The sequence below is a fragment of the Colobus angolensis genome, unplaced genomic scaffold (genome assembly GCF_000951035.1).
Source record: "Colobus angolensis palliatus isolate OR3802 unplaced genomic scaffold, Cang.pa_1.0 Scaffold104, whole genome shotgun sequence".
NCBI classification, from domain to species: Eukaryota; Metazoa; Chordata; class Mammalia; order Primates; family Cercopithecidae; genus Colobus; species Colobus angolensis.
This window is the reverse complement of record NW_012111364.1, coordinates 5,629,906-5,645,307: the sequence shown is the minus strand read 5'-3', so window position 1 is coordinate 5,645,307 and position 15,402 is coordinate 5,629,906. Positions and strand designations below refer to the sequence as shown.

General features: G+C 40.6%; 1 protein-coding gene across 1 annotated transcript; it reads right to left on the bottom strand.

Moving 5' to 3' along the window:
- Positions 1 to 4,559: 4,559 nt before the first annotated feature.
- On the bottom strand, positions 4,560 to 11,587 carry NDUFA4 (NDUFA4, mitochondrial complex associated). Its single transcript, XM_011943001.1, has 4 exons — positions 11,415 to 11,587; positions 10,221 to 10,309; positions 9,501 to 9,558; positions 4,560 to 4,790 (listed from the first exon to the last, which is right to left on the bottom strand). The coding sequence occupies exons 1-4, from the start codon at positions 11,454 to 11,456 to the stop codon at positions 4,734 to 4,736; spliced, it is 246 nt and encodes an 81-aa protein (XP_011798391.1). The 5' UTR covers positions 11,457 to 11,587; the 3' UTR covers positions 4,560 to 4,733.
- Between the last annotated feature and the right edge of the window lie 3,815 nt (positions 11,588 to 15,402).

Genomic DNA, 15,402 nt, shown 5'->3' with positions numbered 1-15,402 from the left:
CATAATGCAAATCAGAGAGAGTGTAACATTATTATAGCATGCTACGTGGACAGGCATTGCTTTAGTAAACCTAGGGAGAAATATGAATCATCCCACTTCTTAGACTTACAGCTCTGGTATAAAATACACTTTTGGTGAAAGGATTATAAGGAGGCATAAGAATGTGTGCATTTTTACCTACATTAAAAGGTTAAAAAAAAGTTTTTTTGTTTTGAAGGTTTAAGCCACTTTTAAAACGTTAATTGTAAAGGAAATTCTGTGTGTACAACAGATCTTGTTCATGTGTTGAAATCAATGATATTTGCAATAAAAATATTATATAATCAGATTAACAGCTGAATAAACTTTTACCAAATAGTCCTTTTCTTTCCAAGTTTTATATAATATGGCTTTTAGAATTTTCCCCACCAGGTGCAGTGGCTCACGCCTGTCTGTAATCCCAGCACTTTGCAAGGCCAAAGCAGGCAGATCACGAGGTCAAGAGATCGAGACCATCCTGGCCAATATGGTGAAACCCCGTCTCTACTAAAAATACAAAATATTAGCTGGTCGTCATGGCATGTGCCTGTAGTCCCAGCTACTCGGGAGGCTGATGCAGGAGAATTGCTTAACCCGGGATGCAGAGGTTGCAGTGAGCCACGATGGCACCACTGCACTCCAGCCTGGCAACAGAGTGAGACTCCGTTTCAAAAAAAAAAAAAAAACCCCATTAAAGTTTCTAAAGGAAGAGAATGAATTCCAATGTTTATAATAGCTAATGTTTAAGTAACATGTATTCTGCCATGGTATATACTAATCCCCTTACCTAAAAAAGCTCATTTAGCCAGATGTGGTGGCTCACACCTGTAATCTCAACACTTTGGGAGGCCAAGGCAGGAGGATGAGAGTTCCAAACCAACCTGGGCAACATAGTGAGATGCTGCCTCTACAAAAAAAATTAAAAACTAGCTGGGTGTAGTGGCACACACCTGTAATCCTAGCTACCTGGGAGGCTGAAGTGGGAGGATGACTTGAGCCTGGGAGGTGGAGGCTGCAGTAAGCCATGAATGTGCCACTGCACTCCAGCCTGGGTGACAGAGAGACCCTTTCTAAATAAATAAATGGAACAGAAAATAGCTCAGGAAACAAAGGGGCATGAGCAAGAGACTGAGTAGAAAAGCCAGTGATGTAGGTTAACAAAAACAGTATGGTGTTCTAGGGACCCGGGAAGAGTGTCTTAAGGAGGAGCTGTATCAATTATTAGGTCAAAGTGATACTGATGATCAACTTGAATTTACAAACAGAAGTCACTGATAAAACCTTAACAAAAGCATTTTTAGTGGAGTGGTAAGGATAAAATCTGACCAGAGTGGGGTAATAAACGTGAAAGAAGTAAAATTTGGTACAATTATTTTTAGCTTTTTTTTCCTTTGGAAAACTGCTCTGGTTTGAATGTATGTCTGCCACAAACCTCATGAAATTTAATCGCCAGTGGTGCAGAGGCATGTGCCTGTAATCCCAGCTACTAGGAAGGCTCAGGGGGAGGATCACTTGAGGCCAGGAGGCTGCAGTGTACTATGTTTGTGCCTTTGGATAGCCACTGCACTCCACCCTGGGCAACATAGCAGGACTCAGTGTGTAAAAGTGGATTAAAAAAAAGGAAAAAGAAATTTGATCCCTAATGTTGGAGGTGATACTTAATGGGAGGTGTTTGGGTAATGAAAACAGATCCCTCATGAATGGTTTCAAGTTGCCTTCTCAGTAATAAGTGAGTTCTCACTCTATCTGCTCTCAGGAGAGCTGGTCATTAAAAAGAACCTACCACTTCCCCCTTCTCTCTTGCTTCTTGTCTATGTGATCTCTGCACACACCAGCTACCCGACTTCTATCATGAGTGGAAGCAGCCTGAGGCTTTCACCAGATGCCCAATCTTCCAGCCAGCAGAATCATGAGCCAAATCACCCTTTTTTAATGTATAAATTACTGTTTCAGGTATTCATTTATAGCAACACACAGTAAGACAAGTGCCTACTGGTAGGCATCTATAAATTCTGAAAACTGCAGATTTTCAAATACACGGAAATGCTACCCAAGGACATCTGTATTTAAATGCAGCTTTGCCTGCTGACTTCATTAACATGAGAAATCAACAAAACAGTCTGTCTTCTGAATGAAGAAGCACAGCAGGGCCAGAAGCAGTGGCTCCCGCCTATAATCCCAGCAATTGGAGAGGCCAAGGCAGGCAGATTGCTTGTGGTCAGGAGAGAGATCAGCCTGGCCAACGTGGCGAAACTGTCCACCAAAAATACAAAAATTAGCCAGGGATGGTGGTGGGCACCTGTAATCACAGCTACTCTGGCGACTGAAGCAGAATAGCTTGAACTCGGGAGGCTGAGGTTGCAATGAGCAGTGAGCCGAGATCACGCCACTGCACTCCAGCCTGGGCGACAAAACAAGACTCAGTCTCAAAAACAAAGCAGCACAAGCACAATTCTAAACATGCAAAGAAAAAAAAAGAGTCTGTTATCTTTCTTTCTTGGCAGCATTGGTATCTGATGCATTTGTAAATGACAATTTCTTTAGGTTACCATTGAAGTTTGTTAAATAGCAGTAATAGTTTCTTCATTAAGACATGTCCTATTTCATGCCAAATTTAATATTTATTCTTACATTGCAAAGTCCGAGGACAGACACAAAATAGATACTACTCAGAATTTTTAAGGATTCATAAAATGATCCTCAATTCTAGAAAATGTTATTACTAATTTCTTAATGTAGCATTTATTCGGAGTTGCTTAATGTTTTTCAATTATGTGACACACTGTTTCTTTACACAGTTTTAAACTTTGAGGTAATTTGTGCCAAAGGATCTAGAGTAATTCTCAACAGAGGTAGGAATGGAGCAATTTTGCCCACCAATGGACATTTGGTAAGTCTCCATTTTTTTCATAGCCTGTGGGAATTGGAGGGAAGGAGTGCTTTTCGTGTGTAGTGGTAGAGCCCAGGTTAGCTGCTAAACATGCTAAAATGCATGGGGTGGTCTGCTAAACCAAACTGTCTTTCAGAAACAGTCAATAGTGGCAAGGTTAAGAAACCCTGCTTAGAGGCTGAAATTATGCATGACACATAGGAACTAAAAGCATGGAATCTGGTAACTGAAAACACTCTACACACTCTAAATTCAAAACTACATGGGTTTAAATATCCACCATTTGAATTCAAGTAATTCAACCCGTTTAAAAATTTAAAAATTTTTGAGATAATCCATGTAATTCAAATATTTAGCTCAGTTCCTGACATTTAAAATGTGCTCCTACTACCCTGTAAACATTTAATTGTATACTTATATATTAACATCCAAAATTAATGTCAGTAAATTCCTCAAGTTTCTATGATGTGATGACTTACACACACCTATGTGAAAACTTGCTATATTCCCCACCTTAAAATTATGAATATACTTCCTGGCCTTTGAAAACCTGCACTATTTGGCCGGGCGCGGTGGCTCAAGCCTGTAATCCCAGCATTTTGGGAGGCCGAGACAGGCGGATCACGAGGTCAGGAGATCGAGACTATCCTGGCTAAGATGGTGAAACCCCGTCTCTACTAAAAAATACAAAAAACTGGCCGGGCGAGGTGGCGGGCGCCTGTAGTCCCAGCTACACGGGAGGCTGAGGCAGGAGAACGGTGTGAACCCGGGAGGCGGAGCTTGCAGTGAGCTGAGATCCGGCCACTGCACTCCAGCCTGGGTGACAGACCGAGACTCCGTCTCAAAAAAAAAAAAAAAAACAAAAAACCTGCACTATGGCTGAGCGCAGTGGCTCACACCTGTAATCCCAGCACTCTGGGGGGCTGAGGAGAGTGGATCGCTTGAGCTCAGGAGTTCAAGACCAGCCTGGGCAACATGGCAAAACCCTGTCTCTAAAAAAAATACAAAAATTAGCTGGGCATGGTGGCACATACCTGTAGTCCCGGCTACTTAGGAGCTGAGGCAGGAGGATCACTTAAGATCGGGAGGTCGAGGCTGCAGGGATCCGTGTTTGTACCACTACATTCCAGCCTGGGTGACAGAGACTATCTCAAAAAAAAAAAAAAAAAAAAAGAAAGAAAAAAGAAAAGAGAACCTGCACCAAAACTCAGCAGCAGAAATTCTCAAGATCTCTTGACTACCAGCATTATGGTTAGCAGTGATAAACTCAGATTTCAACTTCAATCCTAGGACCAAAGTCACTTATAACCTTGAAAATCACAACAAAGAGAATGCCAAGTAAAAACCACTGTTAAAAACTGCACACACTTCAACAACTGCCAGGAAGAGAAACTCAAAGCTTTCTATTTTGCCAGTGTCAGATGCTTGAGTATCCTTCCCAGTTTACTTTTGTGTAATTTCCAGTTCTAGTTGTTATGTATGCTCTAGTGAGTTACCAACGGTCTATACACAAAATGGAAGTGTTTTATTAAAGTAGCTTAAAAGTCGTATTTTCAAACTATAGAAATTCAGAAATTCCTTAAATTCTAATAGTTAATTTCCTATACTCTAAAGTTCAGAGTGTACTTTCAGCATAAAAAAGTGACACATATCAAGTTTCAGTTATTTATTAATCAGTGTAATCTCCAATAGAGATTACAATAGGATCTCCAACATGATTTCATGCATTTAGAGGAGAAATACTTCCTGGTTAAGTGGAAAATTGTGCGGATGTGGCTTCTGGAAGACCTTCATTCTAAAGCAGCGTTATAGTGAAACATTTCATTTAGAAATCTGGACGTTCCTTCTTCAGTTTGCTGTAATCCACATTCACTGAGTAGAACTTGGAACAGAAAAAAAGATATTTTAAGTAATCTCAAATACACAGAGATGGTACAAAGGTTTTAGAATTCTTTGTATTTGGTTTTCTACAGTAACAATTACAGACATGAATTTTTAAAAGAATAACAACATAAAAGTCATTCACAGAAAAATACTATACCTAAAATTCCAGCCTTCAATGATAGTTTTGGCAAGGTAAAAATATTCAATTTATTTCAGAAGAGCAGTGTCAGTACAGTCTACTACTTGGAACCTGTAAGGAAAATTCTTCTATTTCAAAGTGAATAATTAAGAATTCCTTCTGATACACACTTCCACTTCGGTAAGTTTTTGCCTTAACTCTATTAAGTACATGGAAGAATCGCCAACAGAATAGAGGATTAACAAGAAATTATCTTCCCTACTTGCTGAATGAACTGCTGTAATTCACAGGGAGAGATCCTGCAACAAAAAGAGGCTAGCAATATAAGCTACTGCTTTGTTTTGTGGTTTACATAACTTTTGAGATATTTTCTCTCTCTCACTAATTTCCTAACCCAGGCTATATTCAATATCAAACTGACACTTCACCTCTGGTAATGGCTTTTAAATATGGTATTTTTGCTGTTTAAAATTTCCAACATTTCTTTATAATCAATTAAAATTAATTTTAGAAATAAATCTTACTGTGATTGCTTAAAAAAAAAACAAAAAACTCCCTCTCTCAGTAACTTAAAAAAAAATGACATATTTGAAACTGGTCCAGAGTTTCTAATAACGACACATTAATGCTAGTACACAAGCCCAAATAAGGCTAAAATCTTGGGTTTACTCATTCTTGCGCCAAAGAATGCTAAAGAGGTTGTGCTATAATTCCTTGAAGAGCCGGGCGCGGTGGCTCAAGCCTGTAATCCCAGCACTTTGGGAGGCCGAGACGGGCGGATCACGAGGTCAGGAGATCGAGACCATCCTGGCTAACATGGTGAAACCCCGTCTCTACTAAAAAATACAAAAAGCTAGCCGGGCGAGGTGGCGGGCGTCTGCAGTCCCAGCTACTTGGGAGGCTGAGGCAGGAGAATGGCGTAAACCCGGGAGGCGGAGCTTGCAGTGAGCTGAGATCCGGCCACTGCATTCCAGCCCAGGCGACAGAGTGAGACTCCGTCTCAAAAAAAAAAATAATAATTCCTTGAAGACTACGATATTTATCATCCAAAGAACCACAATTTCAGAATTATAAACATTTTCTTCAGGGTTTTTAAGCACGAAGTTCACAAATCTGTATTCATTCTTTCTTCAAATCCCTTTTATTTCTTCAAATATACCCGAACTTATTTATTTCTGAAAAACTCTTATTTATTTTACTGATGAAAAAAAAATCCTCAGGTTGTAAAGCTTATTACCAAGTTATCCTTGAGATACAGACAGATACAGGCTTTTATGGACAGAAAATTATAAATAATCCATAAAGCAGTATTCTTTGTTCTGACAGTGTTCTTTTAAGAAACAATTAATCTAGATAGTAAGATTTAAAAAAAAAACTATTTGTGCTATCCTCTAACATACTAACAAAACATTAGAAATAACAGAAGGGTTTGCAGGTATATATTAAGGAAAGGAAAATAAACATTTGTTGGGCTCCTGCCCAGGCACTGGGCTAGATGCTTTATGTATATCTTAGTTAATTATCACAATAACCCTTCTCATTCTTAATATAAAAAAGAGGTAATTTAGATCAAGTTCTACAACTTGCAAGATCAAGGCCCTACAACCATGCAGAGTCAAAAGCGCAAACATGATGGTATTTTTGCCAATTTTCTTAAAACTAAGCAGGCTTCTGATTTACTCGCTTCAAATCCAAAATTCTCTCTAGAATTTTAAAACCTGCTTTCAACTTCCCTGCCTCTATTCTTTTTCTGTTTAACGCTGGCTACCTTGAGAGTCTCTGAAACAACAGTTGGGAAGGCACAACATATTCTGATCTTAGCTTTGGGGAGCTTCAACTGTTACTCAGTTGAGAAGTATTCCTGGGCCTTTAATGCTCAAATCTTATTTTGGTCCTGTCTCTTACTGTTTTATTCATGGCTTTTGCTAGATTATGGCATGGCAACAAATAATCCTCTGCTTTGGAATGAATGTTTACGTCCTCCCAAAATTCATGTTGTAACCCCAAACGCCAATGTGATGGTATCTGGAGGCTGGGCCTTTGAGAGGTAATTAGGTCATGAGGGTGGAACACTCATGACTAGTGCCTTTATAGGAGGGCTCACTTCTCTCCTTCCATCTTGTGAGGACACAACTGGGTTGGGCCCTCATCAGGAGCAGAATTGTTTGGCACCTTGATCTGCACTTCCCAGTCTCCAGACTGAGGAATAAATTTGTTGTTTAAGCCACCAGGTCTATGGTACCTCATTATGGCAGCCCAAATTAACACACTCAAATCTTAGTGGCTTACAACAATGAAAGTTCACTTTTCACTCACATTATATGCCATTAATATGTCGATTGCTTCATATTTTTTTCATTCCAATTCTAAGGCGAATGAGTAGCCCTTACTTGTCAATTTTGGTCTCATGAGAGATGCAAAAGAACAGAGGAATCACATAATGGTTCAAGAGTGGCAGGTATCATTTCCTCCAACTCATAATTTCCCACAAGTCACAAATCAAATCTGATGTCAGTGGGCCAGAAAAACAAATTCTCTTAGGTGAGAGATTATGAATGATGGAGATGATAATCTAGTCTACCTGAATGGGTTTAGAAAAAGTATTAGGTAAGTTTCATTTACTCCAGGTTCTCAAGTTTCTGGATTTGGTTCTTTTTCATTTCTATCATTACATAACATGATACTCTTCATCTTTCCAGACTCTAATATCAGTGTCATAGCTATTAACAGCCCAAGCTATGCCACACACATTAGGTTTTTGTTGCAGCAACATTTCATTTTTGGTTCCCAAGGACTCATCTTGGCATGTGTTGCGATATTTCAGAACATTAGTAAACTAGCTGCATTATCAGAATCATCTGTTACACCTTTTGAACTATACATACCCATAGATTTCAATACGCTCTTTGGTGGAAGCACCAAAGCCTGCTAGTTTTTTTTTTTTGTTTACTTTTTAAAAGTTTCTTGTATGTGGAATTATTTTCTCTGGAATAGACTTACTTTAAACAAATGTGTATGACAGAAAAATAAATCAGGATGCCCATTTGATCTTTTCTGAGGCAAAATGTCACACACAGATGAGATAGCTGTTCCAGCTTAGCCACTGCATTTTTATTTTCTTCTTGTAATGAGATCTATTTAAGGATTTAGAAGCCAAATTATAATCAGGTTAAGTGGAAAACTTGAAATCCACAAAGAGTGATCTTAAAAATTGCTATCAGGCTGTGGGCACAGTGGCTCATGCCTGTAATTCCAGTACTGGGAGGTTGAGATAGGCGGATCAACTTAAGGACACGAGTTTAAGACCAGCCTGGCCAACATGGCAAAACCCCATCTCTACTAAAAATACAAAAAATCAGCTGGGTGTGGTGGTGTATGCCAGTAGTCCCAGCTATTCAGGAGAGAAAGGCACAAGAATCGCTTGAGCCTAGGAGGCAGAGGCTGCAGTAAGCCAAGATAACGCCACTGCACTCCAGCCTGGGTGACAGAGTGAGACTGTCTCCAACAACAAAGAAAAACGTTGCTACGAGTAATGATAATCCATCATAGATGTATACCTGTCAAGGAGTGCTAGACACACACTGATCGGGGACCCTGTTCTTCACAGTGATAAATCAAACGGCCAGTTACTCTCTTTTGATGAAGTGGCTTGATATTATGGAAAGTGTATTGAGTGAGTTACAAACTTTAAACACATAAACTGTATGGTATGTGAATGGTATGGTATCTTAATGAAGCTGCCCTTGGTTTTCGGTGTTTTGTTTTTTTTTTTTTAAGACAAAGTCTCGTTCTGTTGCCCAGGCTGGAGTGCAGGGGTGTGTGATCTTGGCTCACTGCAACCTCCACCTCCCAGGTTCAAGCAATTCTCCTGCCTCAGCCTCCCGAGTAGCTGGGATTACAGGCATCTACTACCATGCCCAGCTAATTTTTGTGTTTTTAGTAGACATGGGGTTTCACCATATTGGCCAGGCTGATTTCGAGCTCCTAATCTCAAGTGATCTGCCTGCCTCAGCCTCCCAAGGTGTTGGGAATACAGGGGTGAGCCACCGCGCCTGACCTGCCCTTGGTTTTGACACTGTGCAGGGTCTTTGTATGCAATTACAAATAAGAAAGGTTATGTTTGGGGGATCAATAAATGATCTCAGTCCATGAAATCATTCTCTGAAAGAGTAGTTCCACAGACCACTCTAAATTCTCATGTCCCACAACAGACCAGCTGAATCAGAATCTCTGGGGATTAGGCTAAAGAATCTGTGTTTCAACAAGCTCTATGTACAATCAAGTTTGAGAACACTGTGTTAGACTATCTAAGAACTAAGAAAATGGTAAATGATAGCTATACTGTTTTTGCTTCTTTTCTTATACTAGCAATAAAAAGCTAACAAAAAAAATTAGAGCAATTATGTGAAATGAAAATGTATATTTTCATTTCACATAACTACCTAACAGTGCTTCAAAGTTCAATATAATGGAATTTTACTCATATATCCAGTTTCAAGAAAACCCACCCCATGACAAAACTTATTACAACACAATTTCTAACAACTTTAAAACAATTTTGTAGTTTACCTTGTATTGATCATTGGGACCCAGTTTGTTCCAGGGCTCTGGGTTATTTCTGTCCCAACTAAAAGAAATAAAACATTATGACTGTTACAATAATAAAGCACTATTTAAAATAGTGTTTTGTACTTAAGAATACATTTTTGAATAGATCAATCTTATTTTCTATTAGATGAAGTACGGTGTTACTTCATTATGGACTTGAAACAGGTAGAGGATCTATAATAAGCAATCTCATGTAATCAATTAGAAAAAATGTAGAACACAGAATCCTTATCACAAGATACTTTTTACCTGGCTTTCACAAAAGCTTTCCGTTTCATTAATAAAGTGATATATAGAAAAGTACACAGAATAATGATGAATCAATCTTTTTACTGTCTATTGTTTTTCAACTGCAAATGTGCAAGTGCAGGCAAAAAAACATTTACATGTGCCAAGAACCATGATTATTTTATAAAAACAATTATTATTACGTCAATCCTCAAAACAAGATTTGGTATTAGCAGTTCTACTTTACCAAAGAGAAAACGAGACTCAGAAAAATTAGATAATTTCATGTACCAGAAAAAGTAAATGAAAATAGCCGATTTGAGATCTGAACTTACTGTATGACTGTAAATGGAAGATTCTTTCTACTACCCTGATGTTATCGACCTACAAAGACTGTGGCTCCCAAACTGCCTTGACAAGCTATCAAAGTTTTAAATATTTTTAAGTACTTACCAAACATCTGGATTGAACAATGCCAGACGCAAGAGATACAGTGTTGCTCCAGTAGCTCCAGTTCCAAGAAATACAAAGAGGGGGATCAACTAAAACCAAACACAAAATAGAATAACCATCTTCAAATACTTAAGACACTGACCAACGAGAGATTACAGTAGTTTCTGCACATTGATTTCCAAGTCTCAAACTGTTAATGTGCTGTTTCGTCTTAAAATTTAAATAAAATAGATCTTACATTGAGGTAAGATTTCTTATAACTGTGTTCTGAAGAAAGAAATGGAACTTGGAAAGGATGTTAAGATGATTCTGGTTTAAGTGTCTTACTTTTTAATGTGGAGCAAATTACAGGTACATTTTTAAATTTCCAAGAAAATGTATCGAGTGTTCTTCACCTCTCTAACATTTACATGTCATTCCATTAAATTTTCTGCTTCCTTTATCCTGGGGCTTGAAAAACAAATTATTTGCAAATTATTTAAGGGTGCCTCCATAAAGATGTATGAAAAATAGAGTCTGAATAAGTAAACATATCTATTACAAATACTGGCTTTAAGCATTATCTCTGAAAACGTAATGCTGCCAATGCTTGCTGCGTATTCAGGTAACTGGATTTAAGACAGATTAAAGATGGCATAGAGTTAGCTCTACAGCACGTTGATGTGCTGAGGGAAAATGAGATGCGAAAGAACTTAACTGCAATTAAATTCCGCACTACGAAATTTTCCCAAATGCAACGACGTCCCGACAAAGTGAGGATTCAGATCACGGACTCCTCTTATTTACCAAAAGGCCTGGTGGTGCAATGCGGTGAATACAAGATCCTCCAGAGATGGTATAACACATAGGGAACCTGACCTATGCTAGTCTCCGACCCACACAGCGCACATCTATCCCTCCTGGACCGCACAACCTGCAAAACAGCGCGGCCACCAGACTGTTTCAATATTCACTATGTTTTTATTTTCTAGCAGTGTCCGTCACCTTCCGCCCGCCAGACAAAACCCCACAATGCATGACGTAGAGGGTCACAGAGGCCTGGGGCAACTAAGATGACAAACATTAGGAGAGGTAGGGTCTTGTCTGACGGACAGTAAGTGGCCATAAATAAGGATACTCCCAGGGAACAGAAAGAGGCGCACCCTGACGCAAGAAGGACAAGGAAAAACATTAGGAGAGAGGTCAAGAACTTACGCTCGGATGCTTCTTGGCCTGACCGAGGATCTGGCGGAGCATGTTTGCGGCAGAGGCCTCCGACTGGAAAGGAGAGAACCTGTCTAGCCACCAGGCCCTGAGCTAAGTAGTATCTGCAATGAGACAGTGTGGACTTTCAAAGTCACTCAGTACCTCCTACCTGAAGGACCCTTGGCTAGGAGGGTAGCTTGCGGCAGGAGGGCCCGAATGCGACTGTCCTCAACAATGCCTGCTTAGATCCAACTCCTCACATGTTCCTCCTGACCTGGTCGGACCATCATCATTCCACTTCATAGTGAAAACCCCTTCACTGCCGTGCTATGCATATTTCTGAGGGGAAATTTTTTTGGCGAAACGAGGACTCTTCGATTGACCAGACAGGCACTTTCCAAGGGTGCCACGTAATGAGGAATGCGGTCGACGCCGGGGCGCACGGGCCGCGCGTTCCGTGAGTCGGGGGGGCCTCTCCCGCGGCGCCTGAGAGCCGGGTCCGCGCGCGGAGGCCCTAGACGGGCGCGTGCTGGGCGCGCGCTGGCCGGCCTTGACTGCCGCTGAGGGAGCTGCGCGGCGCCTCTGGGAACCGAGCGCCGGGCGCCTTGAGGTCAGGCCGGGTCTCTTGCCGCTAAGGTCAGCGGCTGCGGTTTGAGAAGACTGCAGCTGCTTCCTGTCTTAGGCTCTCACAATCAGAAGTTAAAAACTAGTAAATGACTTAAAGATGATAATAGTCCTGGCAGTGTGTTTCTAAACCCTGAGATCCTGGCCCTCGGTTGAAAGTTCGTCGCCACAAAGACCTTTCCAACACGCCACTATCCCCCCTCCCTGGTCCCAAATTGCATCCTTAAAATGTGTTTTCAATGGCCGTGTACCTACAGATAATCTTTCCCACTATCCCAATCCAATGTTCATTTGTGGGTTTTTTGTTGTTGTTGTTTTCTTCGTTTTTTTTGTACCCGAACGTCTTCCATATGACAGGCTTTGCGGGGAGCGGTGGGGGAGGGGGCTTGGGATAAAACGTACACTCTGAACCCTCTCCAATCTCATACGTAGCTTAAAGCATTAATCGAATGATAAAGTAAATATTAATAACTGGGACCAGAAATCGTAGACGAAGGCTCCACCGGAAGTTACACTAACTCTGAAGGAAGAGTAGACATTAACCAGGGGAAAACGGAGGATGCAGGTGTACAGGGCGGAGGTAATAACACGTGAAGGTCTGAAGCCAGTGAAAACCCGAGGAGCTCTATGAGGTCTGGTGTGGTTGGAAAGTAAAAGGGAGAGCAAGGTGGGGATCAGATCTGCTGGGTCAATAACCGCTTACACATCATGGGTTTTATGTTGAGAGCTTGGGAAGGTTGTGCTTTTAAATGATTGCTTTGTTAAGAATTGATTAGAAGGGATAAGCGTGAAAGGGGAGGGACCTATCAAGGGGCCATTGCAATAGTCCATAGTCTGTGTGAGAGATAATGGTAGCCTGAACTATTGTAGAGAATGTAATGATGAGATAAAATGATTCCAGAGATGTTTAGAAGGTGGCACTAACAGGACTTGGTGGTTGACTATCAGGGAATGAGAGAGAAGTTAAGAATAATTTCAGAGGTTCAGTTTTGAGCAGCTCTGTGGTTGTTGCCAGTTATTGAAATAAGAAGCCATAAAGAATGATGTATAAGTGCCTGTGTAAAATTCAAGTGGATTTCTGTGGAGCAGAAGAGACCTACACTAGAAGTATAAATTTAGGACTCAGTTTATTGATAAGAAATGAACCCATGTGACTGAACGAGATTACTTAGGGAGAGAAGGTTGAGTGAGAATTTTGACAGAGGACACGGAGCTGAGGAATTCCAACATGCAATGCTTAGAAGAGGAGGTAGGGCCAGTAGGTAGGAAAAAAAAATAGATGGTAACTGTTAAGGTGGTATGTCATGAAGCTTATCAAGCAAGACTGGTCTTTTTTCATTCATTCCGCAAATCTTTCTTAAGTACCTACTCTTCACTAGGCACTGTTCTAGTCACTAGAGTTATAGCAGTGAACAAGAAAATTACTCTGCCCTAATGGAGCTTACATACTAATTGAGGAAGACAAACAATAAACAAATGAGATAATTTTTAGATCGTGACAAGCCAATAAAATAGTAATCTATGAGACAGACAATGACATGGAAGAGGTGCACGAGAGAAGGTTACTTTAGGTAGACAGGACAGGGAAGGTCTGTCTGAGGATATATGAGTTGAAACCTAAATGCAAGGAAGGAAGTAACCTGGTAAAGATCTGGGAAGAACACTAAATTGGCAAGAGAAATGGTTTTGAGACTTAAAAAAAGAAGAAAAAGAGTGCTTAAAAAAGTATCAGTGTGGTTGATCCATAACTAAGGAGAAGAGGAGGAAAATGAGAGCAAAGAGTGGAGTCTGTAAGGTCTATGTCTAAATCTCTGACAAGGACCTTATAGGCTATAGGAAGGAGCATGGCTGTGTTAAAAGATCAGCACAAAAACATGGAAAATACTTAGAAGTGAACAAAGAAACCTTAGTGAGTGTAGATAGGCTTTCAGCAAATAAATTAGAAGAAGGGAGACCTCTTCTTCCAATATTTTATTTTGAATAATAATAGTTGATAAGTAGGTATGTAGAAATGCCATTATTAGTAAGAAGGTAAAATCCAGTGACTTACATTTTTTGTCATTGACCTAGCTTCTAGAGACAACAATAATATAGATAGCTAAGTGATGCCTTTATTTATTTTTGTTTATTTATTTTTTTGAGATGGAGTCTCACTCTGTCACCCAAGCTGGAGTGCAGTGGTGCAATCTTGGCTCACTGCAACCTCCGCCTCCCAGGTTCAAGCAATTCTCCTGCCTCAGCCTCCCAAGTAGTTGGGACTACAGGCACATGCCACCACACCCGGGTAATTTTTTATATTTTTAGTAGAGAGGGGGTTTCACTGTGTTAGCCAGGATGGTCTCGATCTCCTGACGTCCTGATCCACCCCCTCGGCCTCCCAAAGTGCTGGGATTACAGGTGTGAGCCACCGCACCCAGACTAAGTGATACCTTTAGAGATGTTAACAAAGCAAGGTTACAAATATAAATTTCATTAAATATTAACCAAAATGTCAAATTGTGGAAGTTTCAATTTTGCACATTAAAGTTAGTGGAAAGAGTATGTCACCTCTATTTTAAGTAGGGATAGGTAGAGGTGACAGTCTAGAAAAAGAAGCCATGGTAGAGGAAACAATGCAAAATTCCTGAGCTGCAGAAGTGGAATTGGTGTGTGTTGTAGATTAAATTGTATGCAGATACCTTCAGCCTCTACCTAGAAGAAGATATCACTTGCCTCATTAGGGTCAAGCTTAATAAGAAGACTTGCCTTATTAGCAAATGAGAAGTGAGAAGTAGCACATGCCATGCACAAGCAGAAGCTTTAAGAGCCAACATGTGCCATGTTCTCACTTTTCCCTCTGCCACAAGACTAGCGATATTCTAGATAGAGCCTGCTCTATCAGCTTAGGTGTAAGGGTAAGAACTACTTGGAACAGAGCCACTACTGACCTGCAGTGTACAGGTATTAAGAATGAGAAATAGGCCAGGCCTGGTGGCTCACTCCTGTAATCCCAGCACTTTGGGAGGCTGAGGCAGGTGGATCACCTGAGTTCAGGAGTTCAAGACCAGCCTGGCCAATGTGGTGAAACTCCGTCTCAACTAAAAATACAAAAAAATTAGCTGAGCATGGTGGCGGCCGCCTGTAATCCCAGCTGCTTCGGGAGGCTGAGGCAGGAGAATCTCTTGAACCGGGGAGGTGGAGGTTGCAGTGAACTGAGATTGTGCCATTGCACTCCAGCATGGGCGACAAGAGTGAAACTCTGTCTTTAAAAAAAAAAAAAAAAAGAAGCCCCTATTGTTGCAAGTGACTGGATTTGGGAGTAGTTTGTTAATGTGGCATAACCTAGCCTACCCTGACGAATAAATAATTTGACACTCTAAGTGTGGTAACATGT